This window comes from Takifugu rubripes, chromosome 13, assembly GCF_901000725.2.
Source record: "Takifugu rubripes chromosome 13, fTakRub1.2, whole genome shotgun sequence".
NCBI lineage: Eukaryota > Metazoa > Chordata > Actinopteri > Tetraodontiformes > Tetraodontidae > Takifugu > Takifugu rubripes.
Window position 1 is genome coordinate 2,643,380 of NC_042297.1, and position 25,677 is coordinate 2,669,056.

The 25,677-nt window shown below is 44.3% G+C and overlaps 1 protein-coding gene across 1 annotated transcript in view; it reads right to left on the reverse strand.

Moving 5' to 3' along the window:
• Window positions 1-638: 638 nt before the first annotated feature.
• Window positions 639-25,677, reverse strand: part of LOC115251978 (neural-cadherin-like) — a 103,813-nt gene continuing 78,774 nt past the window's right edge. The window contains 20 exon segments of the mRNA XM_029846033.1: window positions 639-661; window positions 738-882; window positions 952-1,224; window positions 1,226-1,396; window positions 2,293-2,484; window positions 3,267-3,534; window positions 3,585-3,700; window positions 3,702-3,794; window positions 3,796-3,936; window positions 4,795-4,991; window positions 5,110-5,126; window positions 5,498-5,582; window positions 12,737-12,880; window positions 15,258-15,444; window positions 15,542-15,669; window positions 16,913-17,162; window positions 18,636-18,803; window positions 19,932-20,104; window positions 21,072-21,242; window positions 22,189-22,357. Of these exon segments, the coding sequence (XP_029701893.1) occupies window positions 639-661; window positions 738-882; window positions 952-1,224; window positions 1,226-1,396; window positions 2,293-2,484; window positions 3,267-3,534; window positions 3,585-3,700; window positions 3,702-3,794; window positions 3,796-3,936; window positions 4,795-4,991; window positions 5,110-5,126; window positions 5,498-5,582; window positions 12,737-12,880; window positions 15,258-15,444; window positions 15,542-15,669; window positions 16,913-17,162; window positions 18,636-18,803; window positions 19,932-20,104; window positions 21,072-21,242; window positions 22,189-22,357 (3,111 nt within the window).

A 25,677-nucleotide genomic window follows, 5' to 3' on the forward strand; every position in this document is an offset into this window, starting at 1 on the left:
TACGTTGAATCACTGCTCAAATGTATTGTTTTTTACTGTTTATTCTACTAATATTTCTTGTAAAATTAGCCCAAAATAAGGAATAGCAAAAATACAACTAACATTTTTAAAGGACAAGCGTGAGGAAAAATGTCTCAGGTAGCAAAAACACGTGGGATTTATCCTGAAGGTAACCTGTGAAACTTCGAATCTGTGGATCTTTGGTGGTGAATTTGAGCCTGTTTGTCTTTAAAATAAATGGAGTGAAATGGAATGTGCAACAACAATAGTGTCATCATTTTTAGTAAATAACAGATATGATGGTGAGATGGATATGACATATGCATCATATTTGAAGGGACATGTCATATAACTGTTGAAAGTAGACAGAGGAAACCCTGTTTAACTGGCTGGCAGCTCTTGTTTGCTCGCTACTTTACAGCCGCAGCTAATTATGACTACCTGTCGTAATTTGTGACTACTTTTAACAGCATGACTAAACACTGATAATTGGCTGAAAACTGAATCTGTTAAAGAGAAAAGACCATTTTCGACAAAAGGGATATCTCACCTCGGTGACTATTAATGTATATTTTTCTTTTCCCCGGCAACATGTGCGTGGTCGTTTTGGTCCCCGATTGTTACCGTCAGCGTGCTGGTCACCGTCTTGGCTGGATGTCCACTGTCACTCATAATAACAGGGATGAAGAACTCTTTCTGGCGCTCCCGGTCAAATGTCGTAAAGCTGTTAGCGTTGCTGTGCCGTTGAGGTTGTCCTGGAGGGTAGAAGTCATTGCTGTGTCGGTACTCGGGGGGGAGGCTGAAGTGGAAGGGTGGGCCATTCTCAGGAGAGTCCCGGTCCAGGGCTCGGAGCAGCGTGGAGGTTTGGTTCAATTTTACTACCTAAATAATAGAAGTGGAGGATTTATATGTATTTGGTATCAATTGCGTAACTAGTCCAGTCCAGCTCACCTGAGGTCCTGCGGCGTTTTCAAAGACAATGGGAGCGTATGCTGCCTCAAACTCCGGTCCGTTATCATTTACATCCATCAGGGGCAGCTGGACTGTGGCGCTTCCCGTTAGCTCGGGAACACCGTGATCAGTCGCTATGACAACCAACTGATGCTGAGATACATGCTCTCGATCGAGGGGCCTGGCCACAAACAGTACACCAGACTGGTCAATAGTGAACAGGCCATCCGGGTCAGAGTCCTCAGAGAGACTGTAGGTCATGTCACGGTTTCTGGCCCGAATCGGAGTCACTGGCCACCAAGCGCGCCACGCTGGTGCCCACGCTAGCGTCCTCCGGCAGGGGGGCCACAGAGAGGAAATGTGGAATGAAGACGGGAGCGTGGTCGTTGTAGTCCTCTACCTCCACCACACAGTGCAGGAGGCTGGAGAAGTCCAGGTCCTCAACCTGAAACAGGAAGTAATTAAAGCCTTCCATTTGCTAACCGCAAGACTTATGAGCCTTTTCCACTAGCACCTGCTCGGGTTGACTCCACACAGTTTTCAAGGTTTTCTATTAAGAGGACGAGATGCTTTTAGTACCCACTCAGACAGGGGTCTGAAGTGTGCTGAGTAGAGCTCAAAGTGTTAATGAGTCCACTGATTGGCCCGGGGATGGATGTCATTGGACGACCGATGAGAGCAACTCATTCACAAGACCCAAACCCACCATTTTTAAAACCCAGAACCAGTGACCGTGGATTTCTATCCCTTATGTGAAGGAAATAATAACGACTACACCATGGTACACAGAAAAAGGTGCTTGGTGGCTGATAAAGAGAACAATATGGGAGCTAGATGGAGCAACCTGGACTGAGAAAGTCTACCAAGTCTGTGGTCGCACCAGGGGACATTAGACAAATGTCCAGACACGGGGGTCCACCGAGGTCGGAGTGAGTTGAACAGAAAAGACTGGAAGTGACTCAACCAAATGGATGCTAGTCGCGGCACAAACACGTGAGCGCCGTGGGAGAGAGAGATAGCATCCTCAACTCAGCTACAGCGCTGTTGGAAACCTTGACAGAGGCTGGGCGGTGAGTTCTGAATGTATCTTCATACTGTAGGTGTTATTATTCCCAATGGCGGTCAGCTCGCTTTCAAAAAGTGAAAGTAAATATCTAACTTTAAAACAGTTTAATGAAATCTTCATCACACGTAATATCTTGTCTTGGCTTTTGCTGGACGTATTCACTGAAGGTTATCACCTCAAACCCCATCCTCAAACATCTAAAATCACATTTATCTGAAAATCGACTTCACATTGCTTACGGGATTTACACAGGAACGGGAACGGTTTACACAGACCTTCAGCGTCAAGTTGAACATCTGCTCGCTGTGCCGCTCATAGTCCAGCCTTTTCTTAAGCCTCAGAGTGCCTCGCTGCTCCTGTTTGTGACTGACAATGTAGAACTTCTGCTCTTGATCTCCAGCTACAACACTGAAGGTCAGTTGGGCATTTTCTCCAGTATCTCTATCCTCTGCCGCAAGTTCCAGGACCTTAGAAGAGGCAACAACGTTATATACATATACTGTAGTTTTCCATTCATCCACATCATATTAATCCTGAAAAGTCGAGCAAAGAATCATCTATTCAGTCTTTGCCAGACCTTCATGGATTAAAAGAGGACCACATTTCTTTGTCAAACTCTGTTGTACAAGAAATAAATGTGAATGAGGTTTTTCGGGGTGACAGCCTCATTATCCTAATGCTAGCACCGATGTCAATTGTCACTGATGTTTGCATTAGTCCTTTACAATCCTCTAATTTTTGTGGATATGCAAGAATGTCCAGGTGGACGACAGAGCTTTGACACACCCTCTGCATAGAGACGTAGCTCGAGTGTCTTTAAACTGGTACAATGGGAAATCTACCACAAAGGTACTGGCTGTTGATGAATATATGCATTCTGTCCCTTACATGTAGGAAGTTAAAGTCTTGACCATTCACATCTATATGTCAGTCACTACAAAACACACATCTACGGAGGCAGCGATTCATATTAAATGCACATTTATTGCCAGACGAGAGAGTGGAAATGATCCTGTATTGTCAGGACCTGGACACATTCCACCTTGACTAGATTGATGAAATAAAGGGAACCCTTAAAAAGACAAGGGCGAGTAGAAGACAAGACGTTCTTGATGCTTTGAAAGATTAATCATAAGCTGCGTCTCCTAGCTCTTAGCACATAATGCTGACATGCACTTTCTTTGAGAGGATGAGGCCATCTAACCATTAGAAATTAGAGGGACGGGAAAAGACTTTGATTATGACTGACCTCTGCGTTGGTCTCTGCATTCTCAGAGATCCTCACCACACAGGCGCGGTCCGTGAATCTTGGTGCATGGTCATTCACATCCTTGATCTGAATGGTAGCCGTCGCCGTTCCTGTCATCCCTCCGCCATCTCTGGCCTCCACAATCAAGAGATAGGACTCAACCTGTTCTCTGTCCAGACCATCCATGGCCACACTGATGGTTCCTGTGCTAGGATTAATAGTGAACATTTCTGAGAAGGTAGGCACTGCTCCCATGTGGATGTTCGCGCTATCGAGGCTGCCCATGTATCCTGTAGGAGAGCACGGCATTCTGGCCGCTGCGAGTCGTCCAGGTCGGTGGCCGTCATCTCCATCACAGATGTTCCCACTATGGAATTCTCTGCTACACTTCCATGGCAGCTGGGTGCACAGGTGAAAACCGGTGCGTTGTCATTGATTGTCCCACACATTAATAATGACATCGGTGAAGCCTGTCAGGCCTTCGCCGCCCTCGTCCGTGGCCAAGACCACGAAGCGCCAAACAGCGCGGCTCCTCTCGGTCTAACGTCCGCTGGGCGTAGATCTTGCCAGTGACCTCATCAATAATAAATTCTGTCTCGGCACCTTGGCCGTGAAGGGAGTAGCGGAGGGCCTCCTGGTCAGCGTCCTTATCTGGGTCGGATGCGGAAACCTGGAACATCACAGGTGGAGTGAAACAGAGGGCTGAGCCTGTACTCACTGTTTAAGCACTATTTAATTATTGAAACGCTGCTGACTTGACTGATAACTTGATTGGAAGCACGTCTCAGCTCCTCTGCGCGGTTCTAACATCTCCGTTAGGTATATAGCGATCGTCCCAACCCCCACCATTCCTGCCTCACTTCTGTCAGCGGCCCTCCCACACTCATCCTCCACACATCAGCAGCAATTACACCCCAGCAGCCCAAAGAGGTTTCCATTAAGCACATTAATTGCAGAGTGATGTAGAGACAAAATGAACTCGTGTTCTGTTCATAAGTATGAAAAAGAGAAATGGAAAGTGGAGGATAGAGGGGGCCGCACCGGGTTGGGCTTATAATGCACGGAATATCGTTTAAAATGATTGCTACATTGTGTTAAGTCTTGTTAAAAATGTGATGGCTGCATTTGGAAACGTATGCTGGATATTCAAGAGTGATGGAATACAGTATGAGATTGTGTGTTTTATTCATGCTGGCATCCAGCGGACATCCAGGTCACTATCTGATTCTACTACAGCACAAATCTATGACCACTTGGCCCTTTCTTTTCCAAGCTTTCAGATAGATTCTTAAATTCTTTTCATTCACAGACTTCTTCAGCAAATCTCTTGTGTGGTGGTTCCTCAGCTGGACTCTGATATCGTTCCAACATTTTAAACCGTCCAAATATCATTTGTGATAAGAACTGTGACCACATCAGATGAACCTTTGCCAATATATTTCATAGGCCAGCTTGAAATGTTAATATCAGCATTAAAACAGGGAAGGGGAACAAATACTGTGACCACAGAAACAATGATGGTTTGTACCTGTAACACAAAGACCGGGGGTCCATCCAGCTCCTCTGTCACACTGCCGTAATACTCATTCACAGTGAACACGGGCGCCTCGTCATTCTTGTTCACAACGTTTACAGCGACTGTTCCGTAATCTTCCCACTTCCCGTCAGAAGCCAGGACATGGAGCTTGTACCTGAGCAGAGGTTTCAGCATCGGCGTTCACATCGCTGCTTTCTCATGTCACACACGTTTCTGGTGTCAAGTATCACATTTACAGAAGAGACGGGGAGAATAGAGCTGCCGTGCAGCATCCATCTTCTCAAGGAGAGAATGTCAACATCTCACAAAGTTTCTGAACAAGACTGCACTCAAGTCTGAAGGCTCTATCTCTGCAGGGACTCTGCAGTCCAAAGATATGCATTTGTGGGATAGGTGCCTTGGATTGGTAGATGTGTGTGTGTGGTGGTCATTCTTTCTATGTTTAACCTGTGATGAAAGTAGCGACTTTAGCATTTTTTTGAAATCCTAATGACTGATAATCAAAGTACACTAATGGCGTGCCCACCAGCCTGGTCTCATCGTTATCGGCTACTCTCTCAGACTTGGTGAATACATTTGCTTTGATATGCAAAACATCATCTTTATACTTCAAAGTTCCTTAGGTCCAGAAACCAATAATAATTCCAACTAGCTCCGTACCTTTTGTTTGTTCATAATCCAGAGGCTGGGCGACAATATGGTGCCGACCTCTGGTTCTACATCAAAGACCCCTCCTGTGTTCCCAGATGTGATCTGGTAGCGCAGCTTCGCATTCCCACCTGTAGAAGAACAGAACCTGCATTAATTTCCACTGTAGTGAATCTAATTCGCTGTGCGTAGTTTGAAGGACGTCCTCACAGCTGTCAATGTACAAAACAAGTCACAAGGTCAAAAGAACAACAGGAAAATATCTTATAAATGGAGAGAAGCAAGGTTCTCTGAGGAAACTTCATACCCAAATTATATGCAGCGTGTTTGAGGGAATCAAGGCCCCATAGGTCAGTGAATCCTGGAGGTGCCCCATGACCCTTGGATCACATCCATGATGAGGTGGGCAGCTCAGAATGTCCACGAGTTGTCAGAGACCGAGTTGAACCGCATGAAACACTGTTGCGGAGAACCAAAAGCAGCCGCCCACTGACGCTGCCTATAGAACCCAGAAATCTGCTCAGAAGAATTTCAGAGTTTCCCCAAATCCAGCTGAGCGAAGCTTGTAGCTATAGACCCATTAAGAGTGGAGGCTGCCTCCCCCCCCCCCCCCCCCCCCCCCCCCCCCCCCCCCCCCCCCCCCCCCCCCCCCCCCCCCGGAGTCGCCATACATTTAACTTTGTTTTGTTTGTTCTTTTATAAAGTTCTAGACCAACATTACAAAGTCCATTATGCACTTTACAAGGCCAAAACCAGCCACACTAAAAGGTGTTCTTGTAACAGATGTGGAGAGTTTGACACTCCTGTTATTACTATTGAAGGAGCATCACGGCCATTTAAGAGGAAAATAATAAATAAGAGTCTGTGTAAATTCTCAGTCATCCAGGTCATTGTATCCAAGGTAGTTTTCTCTGTCAACTGGACTGGGTTTCTTCTCTTCAAGAGAAGGAGGGGGATGATGCCACCATGCCACTGGGTTTCTTCTCTTCAAGAGAAGAAACCCAGTCCAGTTGACAGAGAAAACTACCTTGAATAAATAAGAGTTTATTGGTTTTTCCTTTACTGTACTTTCAGAAAACTGTTGGGCTGTCGGTTACATTTTAATGCAACAGTGACGGTGAAGTGGGAGAGGAAGACATAAACTGGGCACTTGTGCAGGTGCTGTAAGTCCAGGCTCAGTCAACGCCAGACAAAATAGTTGCTCAATGCTAGACAGTTGCTAATTGCTAATAGTAGCAGGCAGGAATATGGCTGCGCCTATCAGGGCTTTCAAATTCGAGCCTGAACGCAACCAAAGTGGGGATGAGAGTGAGGGATCGACCTGGGTTCCTCCTGTTGATAACCTGGCAGGCACGGAAGCTGGAGTCGGACATGGTGGATGGCGTTTATGTGGAACACTGCGTTCTCTTTCCTACCGACAGGGAGTTGCAGGGGTTACGTATAACACTAATCTCTTGATAGATTTCATTCATTATCAAAAGTATGTTACTGCTATCTGGTGCTGAGCTGTGGTCAATGCAAAACACTCAAAGAGAATGGCGAAACGCACTTTGTTCACGTGCATTTTCCATTTACTATTGCCTGGAAAACTGAAACCTAACGTCGCTACCTTTTTTGCCTTTTGACTGGAACGTTACACCAGAAAGTGTGTGTGTGTGAGTCAGTGTGTTGAAATGGATTTCAACTTTATAGTCAACAATTTGACTTGTTACTGAGGTGTCCACACAGAGGGAGAGTTCATATTCTGAAATGAAATAGGATTTTTGGAGGAGGGAGGGGGATGATGCCACCATGCCACATCTGGTAGAAGAGCTTTTTTTTGTTGTGTGCTCATTTGCAACGTAGTTGCTGGTTTCATGGTCCTCTCATCAGGAAGGTCAAATATGGTTTCCTTTGCTTTATTGACCGTCGGGATGAGCAGATCCACCATTCTTAAAAGAGAAATGTTGATGTCTCTGTGGTTGCCGACGGGGGTGAGAAACACTATGAAATAATAGCAGACACCACCTTGTGGCACTCTGGCAGCTTTTTGATCTCAACAAGGGAGAAGATTTTACCTGCTTCGGTCTTTGGAACGACTTAAAACTATTAAATGAAGTCGTTTAACTGATTGACAACAAGATGAGTGTCTATTAAAAATGACAGCGGTCGCTGGTGAGGTGGACGGTCCTCAGTGCTCTGCCTCTTCCTGTACACCATGAGGGCTTTCATTTTCTATGGTTTTTCATAGGGTAATTAAACTTAATGAAGTTTAAATAAAGATTTTCCCTGAAGTCACTCCACTCCCTCAGTTAATAAGGGAGTTGTGTCCTCGTGGGGGCTGTAGTCTCAAACAGGGGAGGCTGGCCCCTTTTTGGATCTTGTGGAGTTGTGCATTTCCGAGTCCAGTAAATTAAGCACATAAGAAATTGGTTTTCCGTCTTCACTAGTAAAATCTGAGATGGGACTCAGCTCCTGTTTATGTCAAAATAGCTGTCAATCAAAAGAATTCCGCCCTTTCGACTTATCCTTCGACTATCAGGCGGAAGGCCATGGCCGAGGCCAGCCCACCCACTCCGCCCCCCCAGTTGCCAAGCGTCCAGGGGAAGGACAACGTCTCGGTTTCAAAGCAATGACAAATCGGCCCATGCTCGCGATCTACGGGCAAAACCATCGATGCTGCGGGACCGCGTGAGAAGTTACGCAAGGTTTATCGAATCAGCTGACTTTTGACTCCCACGCGATGTGATCCCTGAACGGTTAGCACAACGTTACATATTTGATCAGTTCATATTCGACATTTTAGGGGAAGCTGAGCTGCCTCAGTCACCTGATCCGGATTTAGGCTGGAACGCTCCAGCTGGGTTTGAGACAACAACCCCTCAGGATTTCCACACTTTTTCAGTCCACCCCAGCGAAGCTTTGTTTTCAGGCTTAAATGACTTCACATGGGTTTTGGACGTGGGAGCAGAGCTGAAACCGGGCCGAGAGCTTCGGCTGGCAGATAGCGAAGAGAGGATCGCCTCCAAAATCAGCTCCTATGAATTAATATTCAATTTTCTGCTGCTTCTTTTTTTAATTGAATTTCGCAGTTGTAGCCATAAACACGTCTTGGTGGCAGCAATTATTTTTCAAATAATATAAATATAAAGTGATTTCTTTTTACATATTTAAGTGGGAAGCAACTGTTACGGACGGGAAGATGAATAAAATATGGACACTTCCACATTTTAAAATAAAACAAACTGACCAATTCCTCACATTGCTGAGGGACAGCTGATTATTTTTGCTTCCTTTTGTAAATAAAGTCCAAAATTCTGACCAACAACGTTTCCCTATCAGGGCAATTACTGGAGCTGAAGTCTGCCCTCTCAACACTTTATGGCTCGCTCCTCATAATGATATAAAAGGGAAAAAGAGAGCTCTGAAGACGAGACGGGATCCACGGCTTATTAGCAAGATGAAAGTGAAGGAAGAAGAAAAGAGTATGCAGTAATCCAGATCATTTTGTAGCGTCTGGCTGTTGGCATTTTTAAATGAGACATTAGGGGATTTGTGCAATTGTGTCCCCGACTCCTCTCTCTGCCTCTTCCTCTGTTTTCTTCAATCTTTTAAGTATTTAGAAAAAATGTTGAGCCCCAAAGGACCAAAGTAGCAGCTTAAAATGTAGCACAACTAGTAAAGTACACAAAGAATATGTGTTTTCCCAATCGGACCAATTTTAAGTCTTTATTTCCCTGTAGGAGCTGTGATGAATTAAACTCTCTCTCTTCCTGTGTGTATGTCACTCTCCAATTCCCCCTCTCTCACACACACTCACACACTCACATGCACACACAGATGATGCAGATAAAGCCATCATGCATGTCACACTTATCAACAACATCCCATCTGGAGCAGAATCCTTTGTGTCTGTTCCAGCGTCTCTTCAGATTTTTCTAATGTTAAGCTGCCAGAACTCATCTTCAATTCTGCTCTTTTCCCATCGCAAATTCTAAATATGTTTGCAGCTAATCTGGCGCCAGTTCAGCAAACCACACAACCAAGGGAAGAAGCCTGTGTTGCTTCAGGTAGTTACATTTATAAAAATGACGCCGTATTCGATACATATATGCTTCCACTAATCAACCCTAAAAATGCGGAGCCGGAAAAAAAATCCTGAAATGGAAAACGTAAATGTCATCGCTACGTTGTATAAGATGAGACAACAGAGCCAAGAGAGCGATAACAGCCTCCACCGCTGGTTGTCATAGTAATGAAAAGGGTTCCTGTTATAGCTGTTTCTGGGAACAGACGTTGTTCAGAAGCAAAACAACAACAACAACTGTCATGTTTAAAAGTGCACCGGAGAAGAAACAACCACACAGATAAAAATAGTAGATTAAAAACACAGAGCTGACCCAGTTGAATGGTCAAGTCCATTAGCTCATGGCAGCATTAGATTAGCATTTGTATGGAGGTTTTAATGGTCTCCTCATACCTGCTACTCTCAGGGTTCGAAGCCTCCATGAATGGTGTGGGTGGGCTGCTATGGACTAGCACCCTTCGCTGGCTCAAGGACTGCAGGATTCTTCTTTTCTTCATAACGTGACCCCCAATATAGACGTCCACTCACCGTCTTTCCCTCCAGCTCAGCATTGTCACTCTACAGCCCTCCGTCCTAGCTGTCTCCGCGGAGGCCTGCGCTTCCTGTCCTTTCTTGGACTCTTTAACTTTTGATTTTGTTCGGAATAATAAGGAGGTGCTCTCAGAGCGGACTGGTCTGCGGCAGCATCCATGGGAGGCCGGGTTATAACTCAACCCTCTTCTTCTATGTGATAAATCATCATTCTGCTCGGATCAACCTGATCTCCTTTATTGCACTTGCAGTAACGTCATTAGGGCGAGTTGTTGACCTGCTGGTCACCTAGCCTGTAAGTCTATTTTTATTTAATTTTAGAGCTTGACCACGACTGAATGAGGGGTCCTTATCCTTTAAGGTTCTAGTCCCTCCAAACATGATTCATTCACAATAGTCTCAAGCATAGCTGCTCTTCGATTCCCTCTCCCCTGCTGGTATATATATACATTAATACCATTGTTTGTGTCTGTGAACAGATGCTTAATAACACTCTGAACCCATAAACAGAGGCCTTTATACAGCTGCTGTAAAGTCTGTGAGGAAGGAGGACGCCAGCTACCTGATGTCTGTGACACCAACATCTCTCTCACCAGGCAATTTGTTTCCTGCTTTACGTTTTTTTCCACATTATGATGTGGTTTCAGTTTGGTCTAACTGATCTTCAGGTTGATAGAGTCGCTTATCTAACTTCTCCAACCATGTGTGAGAGGATGATGTTGACCCGTGTGTTGGTCTCATATTGCAAACAGCATTACTGTAGCATAAAGGATGAAAATAGAGACGACCAAAAGGTGTCAGGAAGTTAAAACCAATGTTCTCTCCTGATTTCACCCTGAATGTCTGTTGATGTTCTCGTGCAGGAACAACAGAGAAACAGCAGCACATTTTAGTGCTTTATGAACACTTGTTTTTTTTCTTTTTACGACAATGACTTGAAGTGAGCTGTAACCGGTTCATTATTGCGCAGCGCTGAGTGCCACGATGAGGCGACACTGTCTGTAAGCCGCTGTTGATCTCTAAAAGATTGCTGTTGACTTATCGTCGCGTCACTTGCTGGTGGATGCAGCCCGTGTTTGTGCTTCATCCTTCAGTGACTTGATCTTCCAAGGCCACAGACTTGTGGAAACGCTGCTCTCACTTCATGGTTTACATGTGACGTTTGGACCGATCAAAGAGATGGACTCTAAAAAGCCCCCCCAGGTCCACATCCTCAGCTGTTAGCGGCTGCACGCGGCGATCAGCGTGATCAGGTGCAGCCCTCCACACACTTCTGCAGAAGATGCTGGGTTGGTTTGAGCCTCTTTAAAGCCTTTCACAGTATCTCTTGGCTTGTGTCCGTCGTGTCGTTTCCGTTCAAATGGTTGAAGGACTTCACTTGTCTTTTCTAGCTGCTACACTTGCAGGTCAAAGTCTGATCAGCACGTTCATTATTTAGCGTGTTTTTCCGTCCTTTCACACTTTTCTGTTCAACTTTGTTTCACCCACCAGACTTTTGAATTGCGGACTTCTAAAAGGTCTCAGAGTGGTTTTACTTTAATTTGCCTCAGCCCCTCTCTGATGATTTCTTTTTTGTCTGTCAGTCTTAAACAAAAAACATCGAAAAAAAAAAACTATCTATGGTTCATAACTCTGACGTCACCAGAGCTTTTACTATGGAAAAAGGAAATGGAAAAAAAAGAGGCTCTAATCTTTTTTCCTCCCTCTCCATTTCTCTCTGGGGGTCATTAATGATTAATATCAAAGGGAAGCTCCACATAGAATAATAGAGGTCTGACTGTGGCAACACAGACTGTGCTGGGGAGGGAATAAGGTGGAACACACACCCACTCATGAGTAGCTAACATCACAGCGGCGCGTCAACGTTGTTGTGAATACGAAATAATATAATGCGATGATCTGTGGTTGCTTTTCTTTCAGATTTTCAGATTTTTTAAGGTTTCTTCTTTGAACATCATCAAATCATTATTTTCAGTCAGCCAATGTGTCGGTCTTGGGCCTTCCCCTTCCATCATTTTTAAATGAGTGCCCCGCCAAAATAAAAGCTCATAGCGCTGTTCAAATATTTAAAAGCAAGATTTAAACAGAATTTTAAAAAATAAAATAAAACAGAAACAGAACTAATAGACATCTCGTTTGCCTCAACATTGTAGGGGATAGAAAAACTTTTTGGAAGTGTTGCATTGTGGGGGATGAACTTTGGCGGGTTGAGCAGGTTTTTTTATGCCCCCGCCAGTAAGACTTGAATGACTACAAATCCGTGCGTTTGACGTTGAGGGATCCTTTTTAAAAAAAATGAAATGGTGGTCATGTCGAATAACATGTCTTTTGTAGACAAAATGAAAGAGCAGATCCACAAGCGCTGCGGTAAACCTCGAGAAAAAAGCAGCAAATTCCACTCGTAGAAGGTTGGGATGCACAAATACACAACCTAAACACGCGGCTGCTTTTTCTCTGCCCCTCTGCAACAGGTTATTATAATCGGCTGCCTGCGCAGAGGCTGGCTTGAGGTCGCACATTTCTGCCTGTCTTCTTTTTAAACGAGGGTCAAACAAAGCAGAGGAGTAAAAAGAGTATTTAGGGCGACAGAGAATAGAGACGCTGCGGCAGCGTACTGGTGGAATTTGGAATTGACAGCGTCAGCTCTTCACATCCACACACGTCCACATTGTCTCCCACGTGACCCACCTTCATCCCCGTCGTTGGCGCTGACGGTGAGGATGGCAAATCCGACATCGGCGTCCTCGTCCACGTCCACCTCATAAGACGCCTGTGCGAATGCCGGCTTGTTATCGTTCACGTCGCTGATAAAAACGCGGACATACGCCGTGTCTGAAGTAACACAAACACAAAAGATAAAGAATGAAATACGCACAGAGAGACAGCAGATATCCGCAACAACAAACATTTTTCTCTGCCCCTATAGCAACAATTTAATCACCTTTCCCCAGCTCGGCCATGCTCAAAGAAACACAAAACCATCTTTTTTCCCTCCTATCTGTGGTGCATCTTCACAGTTTCAGCCTGTTTTATCATTAAAGCAGGCTGGTTCTTTTTCTCCTTCAGCCTCCAATTGCAGACTGAAGAGGAAAACAAAGCACCCTGGGGTCATCAGTGAAGGTCTGCTAGTTGAGAAAGCAACAATCTTCAGCTCCTTTCATATTGGTATCAAAACAAGCACAACTTGCTATACACGGATCTAGATGTGATGAAATATTTAAGCCTGCGGAGGGGATGGTATATAGAATATGAAGAGAAGAGAAAGGTAAATAAAGGCACAGAGGATGAAAACAGTGGATGAGCAGACCCTCCTCACCCCGCTCTTCGGCTAATGGTGCATGTTCGACCATGTTTTGACTCTTTCATCACTCGTCCGGCTCCGTCTCCACAAGTAGGAGATCTTGTTTGGAGTAAAAGTTCTGTTTCTGGGGGTTTTCTGCAGCAGTCAGCAGCCTCCAATGTGCAACACTCTCGCTTCTTTGGAGGACGTATGGATGTGTAGGGTTAAAGCCAGTGTTTCCATACCTTACTGGGACATTTATTTCCTTCGGGGGCGACGCTTGAATAGTGTGTGTAAAGACCGTAGAGGAAAAACCACAGGTGAAAAAACAGTCAAATAAAAAAAATAGAAAAATGAAAAAACAAATAGAGACGAAGCTTGAAAAATCAAACGGAAATATGTAAAATCTCTGACCCTGGTTAATCGCCGTTAATTATGGGATTTATCACCTTTTAAACTGAAGCGTGACGTCTGCATTCGTTTTAAGATTTTAAAGTCAAACTTGATTTGATCCGTTGTGCATCTTTGCTGCCGCCACAGGCTAAAATTCCATTTTCCGCGGATGAAGGGGGGGTCGAGGTGAAGGGCTGCGACCCACCTTCATCCATCCACCAGGTCATCGACAGAGAGAGATCTCATTAGAGCGCCGCCATTGTGTCGCTGAGAAATAAATGAGCTTTATTCATCCATCAGCGGCTGCATCCTGCTTTCCACACACAATCCGCCGGCTTTTGCTGCTGGATTACTCCTACATTTACTGGATTTATTATATCATTTCCCTTTACTGGGATAACACTCTTTAACAAAATAATAAAAACCGTGTAAAAGACTGGAGACACCAGTGGAGTTACTGGGACGCCTGCGTTTCCTTATAATCAGGATTTGTTGTTCTGGGCCTCCAGGCCGCTCCTCTGTTTTCTATCCTCCACTTCCTCACGGACCGACAGGACCATTTGGGATCCGGCCTTCTTTTTAACGAGAACCAGCGCACGGCCGCCGTGCACATTTGTGGCAATGGGATTTTAACTTGGGGATTGTCATTTTCCACATTTAAGTGTGTTACCAGCGAGTTTTGAGGTCAGCAGCTCTTCAGCCTGTGATGAGATGTGTTATATTCAGACTTGACTCTGATACCCTGAAATAATCTGCCGGGTGTTCCCTCGCTGACTGCCCGTGGTTGCCAGCTCGTGCGCGCGTGCGTGCGCACACGCTCGTTAAGTGTCTGTTAATTTGCCCGTCACCGATTCTTCTTCATGCCACCTCATCCAATATTCAGCCCACGTTAAAAAAAAATCACTCCCGCAGCTTCAGAGCCGTCCCTCAGCCTCCGCTCTGATTAATATTTAACTTCTGTTTGTATTACCCTGAAAGTGAGTGAGAAAAACCTAGAGAGAGCGCCCGTTAATAAAATATGAACATGTTTATTAAAAATATATTCTGGGTCTGTACTGCAGTTTCTTTAACACCTCTCTTCGTCCGCGCATCTGTCGGAACATCTGCTCATTATCCGCTGCCCCTCCGTCGGTGGAACATGCAAACGGAACATTATTACGTTTATTTAGTAAAAGGGAATAAAAGAAGAGAGCCCATATAAATGGGGGGCTAAAAGGGGGCTTCGGCGTGGAGAAAAAGGGACGGCGGGAAAACACGGAGCATCGCTGCTTTTGATGAATATTTTGAATATTTTGTGGTGGGAGTTTGTATCGGTTTCATCCTGGAGCCTGAAACCAGCGGAGCATTAAACGCAACCGCTCTGGGTTCAACTGTGAGGTCACGCAGAGCAGCACCGAGTCTGCTCCTCCCCTCAGGTTCAGGAGCAGCGTAACTCCTTCTACAGCTTCAGTAAAGGCGTCAGATCGTCTCTGGATTTAAGCTAAACGACTGTTTAAGCGGGCTCACCTCTGCTCCGGTCTGACCAGCTTCTCTTACCAGAGTTGGGTTGTCCATGTTTGCCGGGCCGTGCGGACTCCTGACCGTCCACTGACTGAACCTCCAGCAGGTACGAGCTTTTGGTCTCACGATCAAACACTGTCTGCGTGTAGATGAATCCCAGCTCTGGATCAATACGGAAGAACTGGTGGTCCCCGCTGCGATCCTCCAGCAACGAGTAGGAGATCTGTGCAGATCGATGACAAATCCAAGCGATTGAAAAACAGCAGCTCGCCGAGCGACGATCCAGAACGTTTAAATAAATAAAAGTGTTTTTTTTTTACCTTGCCGTTGAGACCCAAGTCCAGGTCATTGGCTGAAACCTGGAACACCAGCGTTCCCGCTTCGGCTCCCTCGGTGACTGAGGCCTCGTAGATGGAAGAGGTGAAAAATGGAACGTTGTCGTTGACGTCTGGAGGGACACGACGGAGAGAGACAGTGAGACACGCGGCAGCTAGCATCAAGTCTTCTCCGTCCTTTCAGACACTCACCACTTCATCCATCACTGCTCGTTCAACTACAACTCTTTCAGTTTTTGCGTCGAGTGGATGTAAAACATTGACTGGAAGTCGTTGGATATGTACTAATTACAGGGGAAATGTGAATATGGTTAACTTCAGGCTAACGTTTGACTGCCACGACTTCAAGATGATTCTTCAAACTCTTTTGTTTCTTTATTCTGAGTAAATGTCTTTTCCTCTAAATTAGAAATGAGGCCATAAATCCATTACAGAGCTCCATGCCTTGGCCACGCTGCCTCTGAAGAAGTCAGAGAGCCTTTTATTGAGACAGATAAGGAGGGAGGAGGATGAGGAGGAGGAGGAGGAGGAGGAGGAGGAGGAGGAGGAGGAGGAGGAGAAGCGTGTAGAAGGGAAACAAGGGAGGGGTTCTAGATGAAATAATAATTTTCCAATTCAATGCAATATTTATTAGAATATGTATCTTTGTGTGTGGGTGGATAGTTTTACAAAAGGACAAGGGCCACTATGTTTATTAAGTTTGTTAATTAGTTAGTAATAAGATGACTGGAGTTGAACTACCACAAAGTGGATTTTACAAAGGGAAAAGTCCGCTTGTGAGCAGTGTTTGTTACTGGATAAAGAGATTAAAACGGACATTTTCATCCAGATTTGGGGGGGTCAATGTTTTCATTGGGGGGGGGCAGTAAGGGTCTTTATGGTTCCCTCCTAAACTGATTATAAGTAAAGTCTGGAAATGATTTGGATTAGTGGAATAGGAAATTAGGAAACTGGAATAAATCTAACTGAAGAATGTAGCTTCAGTCAGAATGCACAGTAATGGGATTGACTCGTGCTTCCCTTCCAAAGGATCCCGCTTCTCCACTTTTTTGGGACTTAAACAGTCAACCGTCGTGGAATTTAATTTTAAAAAAGCTTAAAAATAATGGCGGTATCATAGCAACGATGCTGAGACAAGGCTGGCAGTAAGGTACTCCACATTTTATTGGTTGAAACTTAAAATTAAAAAAGACAGTCAGTCCCTGCTAATACCAATAAATCGTGCATATTTGTCAATGTGGTTTTTCAATGTATTTCTAACAAATGATTTTAACGCGACAGCAACTTTCACCATTGGCAGCTCCGTGTCTGACCTCGTTAGTTGGGGCTAACGAACCAGCGCAGTGAGATACCCACCTGTGACGTTGACGTACACCGTGGTGAAGGCTGCCAACGGCACCGCAGCCACATTCTGAGCTCGGACCCTCAGCATGAAGTTCCTGGTGGTCTCGTAGTCCAGGGGCTCTGCTACCAGGATGGAGGCTGAGCCGTCCTCACGGTTGGGGGTCAGGTAGAAGCGGACTGGCATGTTAGTCTCAGGGACCATTCCATCGGCCAGGTTGTAGGTTACTCTTGGGTCCCCAAGAGGAGAGGTCGCTTTGATGGTCTGTGAAATAAAGACCGGTCCAGTAAACACGCGATACAGTGCATTACTTTGGATTATTGGATGTTGTTCCTGCATATAGACACATGTCACATGTCATGGAACTAAATCATTTGACAATAAATGAGGTTCTTTCAAAGAAAGTCTTCAAATTCTTGGTTTAGGTTCTGATGGAATAAGTCCAAATGGATTGTAATTTCCTTAGGTTCGCTAAAATTGCCAGTCTTTTTATCCTTTCTTTGTGATTTTACTTCATTTTTAGGGCCTTCTTTGGTTTTAGATTTTATGCTTCAATTTAATGACAAATTTTGTCCATTTTTTTTACATTTGTTTGTTACAGACTCAAACTTTTGGACTCAATATTGGGGGGATTGTCACAAGCGTCAAGAGAGGATGAGAATGAGGCTGACAGCGTCTCTAAATCCTGCTCTTTGCTGTATGAGCTCCAGTTTCTCATCATGCTTCTAAAAATTATGACATCAGTTTCTGTATCTTCAGTTCCATCTTTACTGATTTTCATAGCCAATGATGTAAATATGATCAAACACATACTGTATATACATTACATTCGTTTTTAGAGTCGCTTCATTCCCTGAAGGAAACATAGCAAAAAAGATGGCTTCCACCCCAGTGTCGTGCTGCGACACATCATTTCACACCCGTGTCACTTCAGACCGTGTCCATCATGCCCCTCGCTGTGTTTCTCAGAGTTCACACTCGAGAACACTTTATTTCACTCAAAAAGATATTCCAAATAGGGAAAAAAAAGGCACGGAAACACATTTTCAAGTCAGAAAAAAGAAAACCCGGCAGCAATAATTCCAGGAAAGTAATCATCTTCTCATTTATAGCAGAACTGCAAGAAATGAGAGATGAAAAATAGATGAAATGAAAACTATCTGCCACCCAAATGGACACTTATTCATGCAGTCAAACTTAAATAGCACAAAATTATGGGAACAAACAATTTTTTTACGGTCGGGGCTGTCTCAACTAATTAAGGAGAAGCTGCTCAAAGCTGCTACCCTCAATTAAAGGAAAAATGTCATCCACATGATCCACTACATGAATGTGTGACCTAGCTGGAAGCTCTGCACCTGCAATTATGGGAGGCCCCGCCAAGCGTGCAGAATATGAAAATTCTTGTTAAAAACATCCAGTTGCAAGTGTTGTCGAAACCACACAGAAATGACATTTTTTGACTGAAAGAACCATTTTCTCTCTCTGTCTCCCTTTTATGGGGGGGATTAATGTTTTGGTAGTACACACTTAGCATTAATAAACTATATTTGGATCAGTTTATGAGAAGCTGAATCCATTAAAGAACTAATAAGGTAGCAATATTCCTTATTTGCTCCAAAACGAATCCTATTAGCACCAAATTCCTTTAACCTGAAGAGTGGTAACAACTCTGTGGGTTAGCTTGTACGTGATAATGTTCAGTGGGATGTTCAAATCGGATTCTTTTTTATGTACCACAACAGGAGTGTCTCGGACGGTGTTTTCCGGTATGACCACGGTGTAGCTCTCCTTGTCCCACTGCGGAGGCTGGTTCTTCACGTTGGTGATGGTGACAGAAAGTTCCACTGAGCTGCTCCTGTTGCCGCCGTCTGTGGCCACAATTTCTCTGGTGATGTAGGTCCTCTGTTGGACACAGAAAACCACAGGCGTTTATGCAAAGGTGCGCCTGACTGGGTCCTAATTACAAGGTTCTCTGGTTGTGCTGAGAAAGGGGGAAGTATTTCCAGAACATCACGAATGTAACTCAGGTTTCAACCCGCTTTTAAGGCGCCTGGTGTAATAAAAGCAGAATTTCTCACCAAAGAATGTTAGGAGTAGTGATGGGACGATGATACCTCAAGGAGTGTATTGACACACTACACAAACTGTGTTGGCACTGTATTGACACTGTGTTGGTCACCTGATAGTGACCCCTGCAGTAGTTATAAAATGATTGCAGGTAAAGGAATTCCTTGTTTGCTAAACTGAGTTGGTATTTAAAATATAGCAAATTTGAGTTACAATTCAGAGTTACAATTTTTTACTTATGTACACACATTCTTTGTTAACTTAACTGTTAAATCATATGAAATAAGACAAAAAAGTGATTAGTTTATGAGGAACAAAAGTTTTTGGAGGCGATTTCTCCTCTTAGACACCAGCTCCCCAGCCTTAGAAAATACTCTTTCACACGGTGCAGATGACGATGGTGAGCAGAGAGTTTTAAGTGCAAGTTGATGCAGATGTGGATATGTTTTCTGGTTCTGTCACGAGTATCTGCCAATTCTTCATTGCCATGCCGAGCTCTATAATGCCTCAGCTTTGATGAAGTGCTCTTATTGATGTAAGAGAGCTCTGTGGAGCAGAGCCGACACTTCACCTACAATAACATAAAAAGTTACAAACAATTCAAACCTCTTACTAGAACAGAGTAAAAACTAAGGTGGCGCATTGCATTCACTTGTTAAATAAACAGACACCCTATAAAATGAATAAAGCAGCTGTAAGGCTCTTGACTTGACTATCATATGTATCACAGGTCATTCACTTGATAAACTGATAAAGCGCCACCGTTAAAAATTGTATAAATTTATAAATGTATAAATAAAAGATTCCTCCATTCTGACTGTATTCTAATTCTTTTAAATGAAAGAAAATGTGCTTGTTCTTCATAGGTGAGATTCTTTATGAGTAATTCCCGATTTTTTGGGGTTCTGTGTATGATGAGGGTTTGGTTAAAACAATAAAAATACTCTGTAAAATGTCTTCTACCTGAGAAATGGGCTGGTTGACGTACACCCAGCCTGTCAGCGGGTTGACCCGAAGATACTCGGGCTGTTCGCCGGACATCGAGTACGTGATGGCCGCGTTGGTGCCAAAGTCATCGTCATGAGCTGCCACCCGCAAGAAACTGGTCCCAATCATTGTGTCCTCGCGAAGAAAGTCTGAGACAGAAGAAAAAGGAGTGCGGTGTATTTTCAAGGCTGTAGGGATGTGAGAAATGTGCAGGACTGAGGACTGTACAAGTCACAACGTTATCGCTGCTGTCAAGACTGTCAGAGATAAAAAACTGCGTCACTCTGCTTAAAACAGCAACTGAAGACAGAGCAGGGGGAAAATGCCAGTGAGGATCAACAGAAGGGCTGATGGTCATGTAAAAAGAAGCTTGAATCATGCCCTCAGAGGTTCGTGGGGAACTATCTGATTGATAACGGTGCTATTTTTCCATCACCGTTAGGCCACAATGTAATAAAGCCTTTAGATTTTAGCAAAAGTGGGAAAATGACAGAATGTGGGGAACATTTAAGTAGATATTTAAATGTAAATAGAACCAATAAACCAAAGAGGGAAGCAGAAAGAGAAAGAGGAAGCAATAACACTAAAACAGCAGAGGAAAACATCGTCTGAGGTAAACATGGAGGACAACAAATGACAGGAGCAGACTCGCTTGAATAAAGAAGAGGAGTGGGACAGGGAGGGACAGGTGAAGACGAGGAAGACAGAGAGGAAGAGGAGAACCAGAAACCTGAAACAGGATCGACTTTCATTGCGTAGCATAAAGGACAAACATTCGCATCGGTTGGTAAAATCGTCAACGTACAAATATGTAAATATACCACCCAAATAAAGAGCGATGTCTTGTCCCACCTTCACAGGAGGGAACAGGATGCTTCCTGTCTCTCATTCCAGTCAAAGCCATCATCAAACTCCTGATGTTGGTTGTACTCAGCAACGAGGGATTAATTTAACCACTAATTATGCAAACCGCCATAAAGATGGAGGCACGTCGGGCGGCGGTTTGTATGCTAACGAGCCGCTGTGAAGATGAGATGTATGAAGCGCTGCTGTCGACGGGTTACAACTACACACTGGAGGAGCATGCATGTGTGGGCACGTGAACCTTCTTCTTACACTCATATCGGATGTTCTCGAATTTGGGATTGTTGTCATTCTGGTCCAGAATGTGAATGGTGAGCTGACAGATGCCGATGAGCGGGTCTGCTGCCTGGTCTGTGGCCGTTAGCGTCACCGCGTACTCCCGCTGGCGTTCTCTGTCAAATTTCCTGGCTGTCACAATTGTTCCTGGAGCCAGAAAGATAACAAGGTTGATGAGACGGATCGTTTAAAGCAAAGAGCTCTCATCGTTGTCTCATCCTGCCTGCAGCAGGAATAAATCACCGCTTAGAGTCCTGACTGTTACCCACGTTAAACAGGCAACATTGTTTTAAATCTAAACGCAATTATGGTCAGAATTTTAAAATTTAGAATAAAAGGAGGCGTGTCGACCCAATAATGTAAAGAGAAAATAAAATAGAATTGAATTGTGCCGACGACGACACAATTCTCATCTCAAACGTGTGTTTTAACTGCACACTTCCTGCTTTATGTTGAGGGTATTTACATCCAAACCAGGTGTAGCAACGACAGCAGTTTCTATATGTTCCTCCCACTTGTTGAGGGACCAAAAGTAACGAGACAAAACAAACAACTTTCACTTCCTAAAAATTGGTTGCAGCTCTCTTCGCAGCACGAGCAGATGCTGGGTTCCATCCCTGCTGATGCTCTGCCAGGCCTCTCCTCCAACTATCTCCACTTCCTGCTTGTTCTTGGGACATTTTCCATTCAGTTTTTCAGCTCCGCCAGACTCAGGTCAGGTGATTGACCCGTCCAGTGCTTAACATTCCACGACTTTGTCTTAAAAAAAAAGTCTTTGGTTGCTTTCGCAGTCTGAATATGAGCCGTGGTGGTGGCCTATAGAGCCGGAAAGATGAGAACTGCGTATCTATGGGCCGGGTTGTGCTGCTGGCTGAATTTATAAAGAAAAAAGTTCACAACCTTCATAAATGTGTAACTTTGTTTTCAGTTAATATTCCTTTCTAACAATGCTGTCTGAAGATTCCGAGGAACGCGCTGGTTTCTCGTTGCTGCTTTGATGTTTTAGGGCGAGCTAACGATAAATATCCAACGCAAATGTTTGCGTGCGCTTTGTCGTCTACTCGTGTGGTGTTTGGGGGGTGTGGAGCAGCACCGGTGTCTGGGTGGATGCTGAACGCAGGCACGGTGGAGTCCTTGTGCATGAAGCCATAGGTGACCCTTCCATTGGAGCCCTCGTCAGCATCGACGGCGTGGACCTGCAGCACAAACGTTCCTGCTGGCTGGTTCTCCAGGACCGACGTGCTCTCTCGGTACTGCTGACACTGACCAACAAAAGATTATTGTCATGTAAATAGACCCCTGTTCCAGAAAAGTCTTGTGATAATCCCCTAATCCTTCTTGACATTCAATTTAAACAAACACAGCAGAAAGACATTCATTATTGTGTCCCTTCAAAATTATAATTAAAATGACAGGAGCACCTTCCAAAATAGGGACAAGGACAACAACAAAGAACATGGTAATTGGTGGGAAGCCAAAAACAGGATGGTGGCATTTAATGGCGGTACCACATGTGACGACCGCTCACCTATATGAAGGGGGCAAAATCTTTTACGAGATAAGGCAGGATTTGGGGATTAAATGTGCAAAACATTGTTTACTGTGTATAATTGCTCATAATCAGGTTGGGCAGCAAACCTGTGAGGCAAAAGGGCCAAAACTGAATAAAAATGATATAGTTGTTTTACTTTTCTTACTTAATTCCAGTAAGAATTAAATTGCAAAGCACCTGTATCTCCATCATGGTTGAACAACTTTCAGAGTGGATTCCGTTTCATTTGTGTGGATGTTTCCTGATAACTTCATAAAAGAAAATTCTGCTTCAAAGTACAAAAAAGACCTGACTACTGTCGCCATGGGGGCTTCACTGTGATGTCACCTGTGAATCACTGAACTTCCTGTGTGTTTCACCTGTTTATTGAAAGATCCCTTTGGTTGGTGTGGAGGGCATTTTAAGTAATTGCAGGGTAATGATTTTTGGATATCCTAAAATGACTCTTGATATTTATTTGAAAGCTCTCTCAAACAACAAAACACGTCCGTCTCTGAGTTGCCAAACACTAAACTTGGGTTTTAAAAAGAACTTGGGGTGTTTTGCCGTCTGACTGCTGGTGGACACGTGTGCAATTACCACCTTCTCCCGCCCACCGCTGTTGTCTGAAGGCTACGAGCATGTTGTCACCCATCGCTCCCAGTTGGCTTTGCAGCTTCCACAAAGTTAGAGGCAGAAGACAGAACACACACAGTCTCCCCCTGTGGTCAGTTTAGCTGCTGTTGCTTAGATCACATGTTAAAATAGCCGGTGGAAAAGCTTCAGATCACTTCAGCTGGCTCAAGTTTATTAGAAAGGAAACTTTTTAAAGTTATTTGAAAAGTGTTCTCTTCCAGAAACTTCTTATGTTCATGACTGTTGGGTTTAAAAAAAAAAAGATTTAGATTTAACAATCCCAGTCTGCTACAGTGGGTATAAAGGATCTATACATTATGATGGCAGGTTTCTGTAAAAAGGTGAGACCCGGATGAATAATTCCAGAACTTTTTCAACCTTTACTTTGACTTAAAACGTGAACAAACACAGTAACAAATCTTTGTTGGGAGAAAATAAAATCAAATCAGGGTGGTGGCAGCTCAGGCTGCAGGGGACTGGACTGAAAAGAGGAGGGTTCTCGGTTCAAGCTCGGAAGGTGCCAGAACAACTCACTGCCGAGGTACCCTTGAGCAAGGCACAAAACTCCAAAAGGCTCACGTAGCTACTGTCTCATCCAGGGGCGGACCCTGCCTCCACCTGTGTACCGCTGGGATTGGGTCCAGCACCCTCCCCATGACCCTGAGAGAGACACTAAATGGCTCGCTAAAATTAGCTACAATAGCCTGTTTACATTAGAACGCACATCTATATGTTCAGAATCACCCCACCACCTTCAGATTGTCTTAAATGTGAGTCAGTCCACACCTGCCGTCACTTACTGTGACTCTAATTGATTCCAACTAAAGTTCAGCTCTTCTGCTGGGATTCTTCTGACCTTTTCTTAATTGTAATTAGCAGCAAAAGCTACGATCTGCAGAAAGCTTCCAAAGTACACAAAGATGTGATTGTTGAAAGGAACCCTCAGGGGCACAAAGATCACATACCTGGCTGTATTTACCTAAAGGTGTGTTGGACATGTTTTATGGCCTGATAAAGCCAAAGTTACACTTTTTAACCACAGTCTCAAAATGCATGTTGATCCAAAAAAAAACAAGGGAGCAAAGGAGCGGCAGCATTACGCATTATTTTCTGGATCACCCCAACATCTGTGGGTGATCTGAGGAATAATCGGATACATTTGAAGCCCTTTTCCAAACAAGTGGCCAAATACGGGTCGAGATGTTCCATGTTAATCGACTCCGACCCAGAGAGACTGAGAAGTGCAACATCATAAGGTGCCTCAAAAAAGTAAGAGTTTTAGGATGTGTGTATTCATGCACACGGATTTTTGTTCATGTTACAGGTGACGTTAGCGGTGGAAATGGATCTGGAATGATTGATCTTATCGCTGCTTTAGATCTCCCAAATCTGGCATTTTAACTGGTGCGCGTAAACTTTTATATGCAGGTGGAAATGGTCGTGTATGACCTACAATTCAACCATAATCACTCTATCCCGGGAATTTCATGCCTCGCTGCGCGGCAGTTTCACCGTTTTATGTCGAGACAACAGATTGATATTGGAGCCAGTTTGAAGGCTGCTCCGTCTCGCACGGACGAAACGGGAGGAAACAGCATTTGATGCGGTGGAATTCACTGAGTTCACTTGGACTAAATCTGGGTGTTCTATTTACCACAAATCTAAAGACGGTTGTGCGTGAACCTTTGGGACTGGGTCATGAGGGCGGCGCTGAGGATTCTGACTTCCAACCGATACATGTCAACAAGGTTGTTCCGATCGTTTGAGACAACCCAGAGAATCATTAAGCACATTAGTGATTTGCTGATGATCGCTGTCTCAGAGGTATAGACTAACATGAAGACGCCATCACTGAGGATTGATTAATTAGGTCAGTTATACGAACATGGATTTCTTCTGTGTCTTTCTATTTCCTGTTAGACTGACTGTATCACAAAGATCAGTATCTTTATGGGGAGGGGGGGATTAGTTGAGACAGAGCTGAAGAATCCTGAGGACAAGGAGTCCCTCTGTCCCCTCCGCTCTCTTTTTGCATTGATGTCTCTGGTAAGGTGCAACCAAAAGACAAACACTTGTCACTCACTTCCCCATAGGGTGAGATGTCCACCCAGAAAGGGACGATATTTGCTAAAGATGTTGTAGCTCAAGGGGCTTGAACTATCAACTCACAACTGACACCAGACAATTGACAGACAAATTAAGAACAACAAAATAGGTGGGGACGTGGAGCTTCAAGTGCTAAAAGATCCCTTGAAGCTTTAATTAAAAGAGTGAGATCATGTACAGTAGAAGGGACATGAGGGAGAGGCTCAAAATGGCTAATGGCTTCTCCAGAGGGGACTAATAAATAGAGGAAGCAGACAGGTGAGAAGCAATGGGGGAGAGTTACATGGTGTAATGAGCAAGGTCTAATGA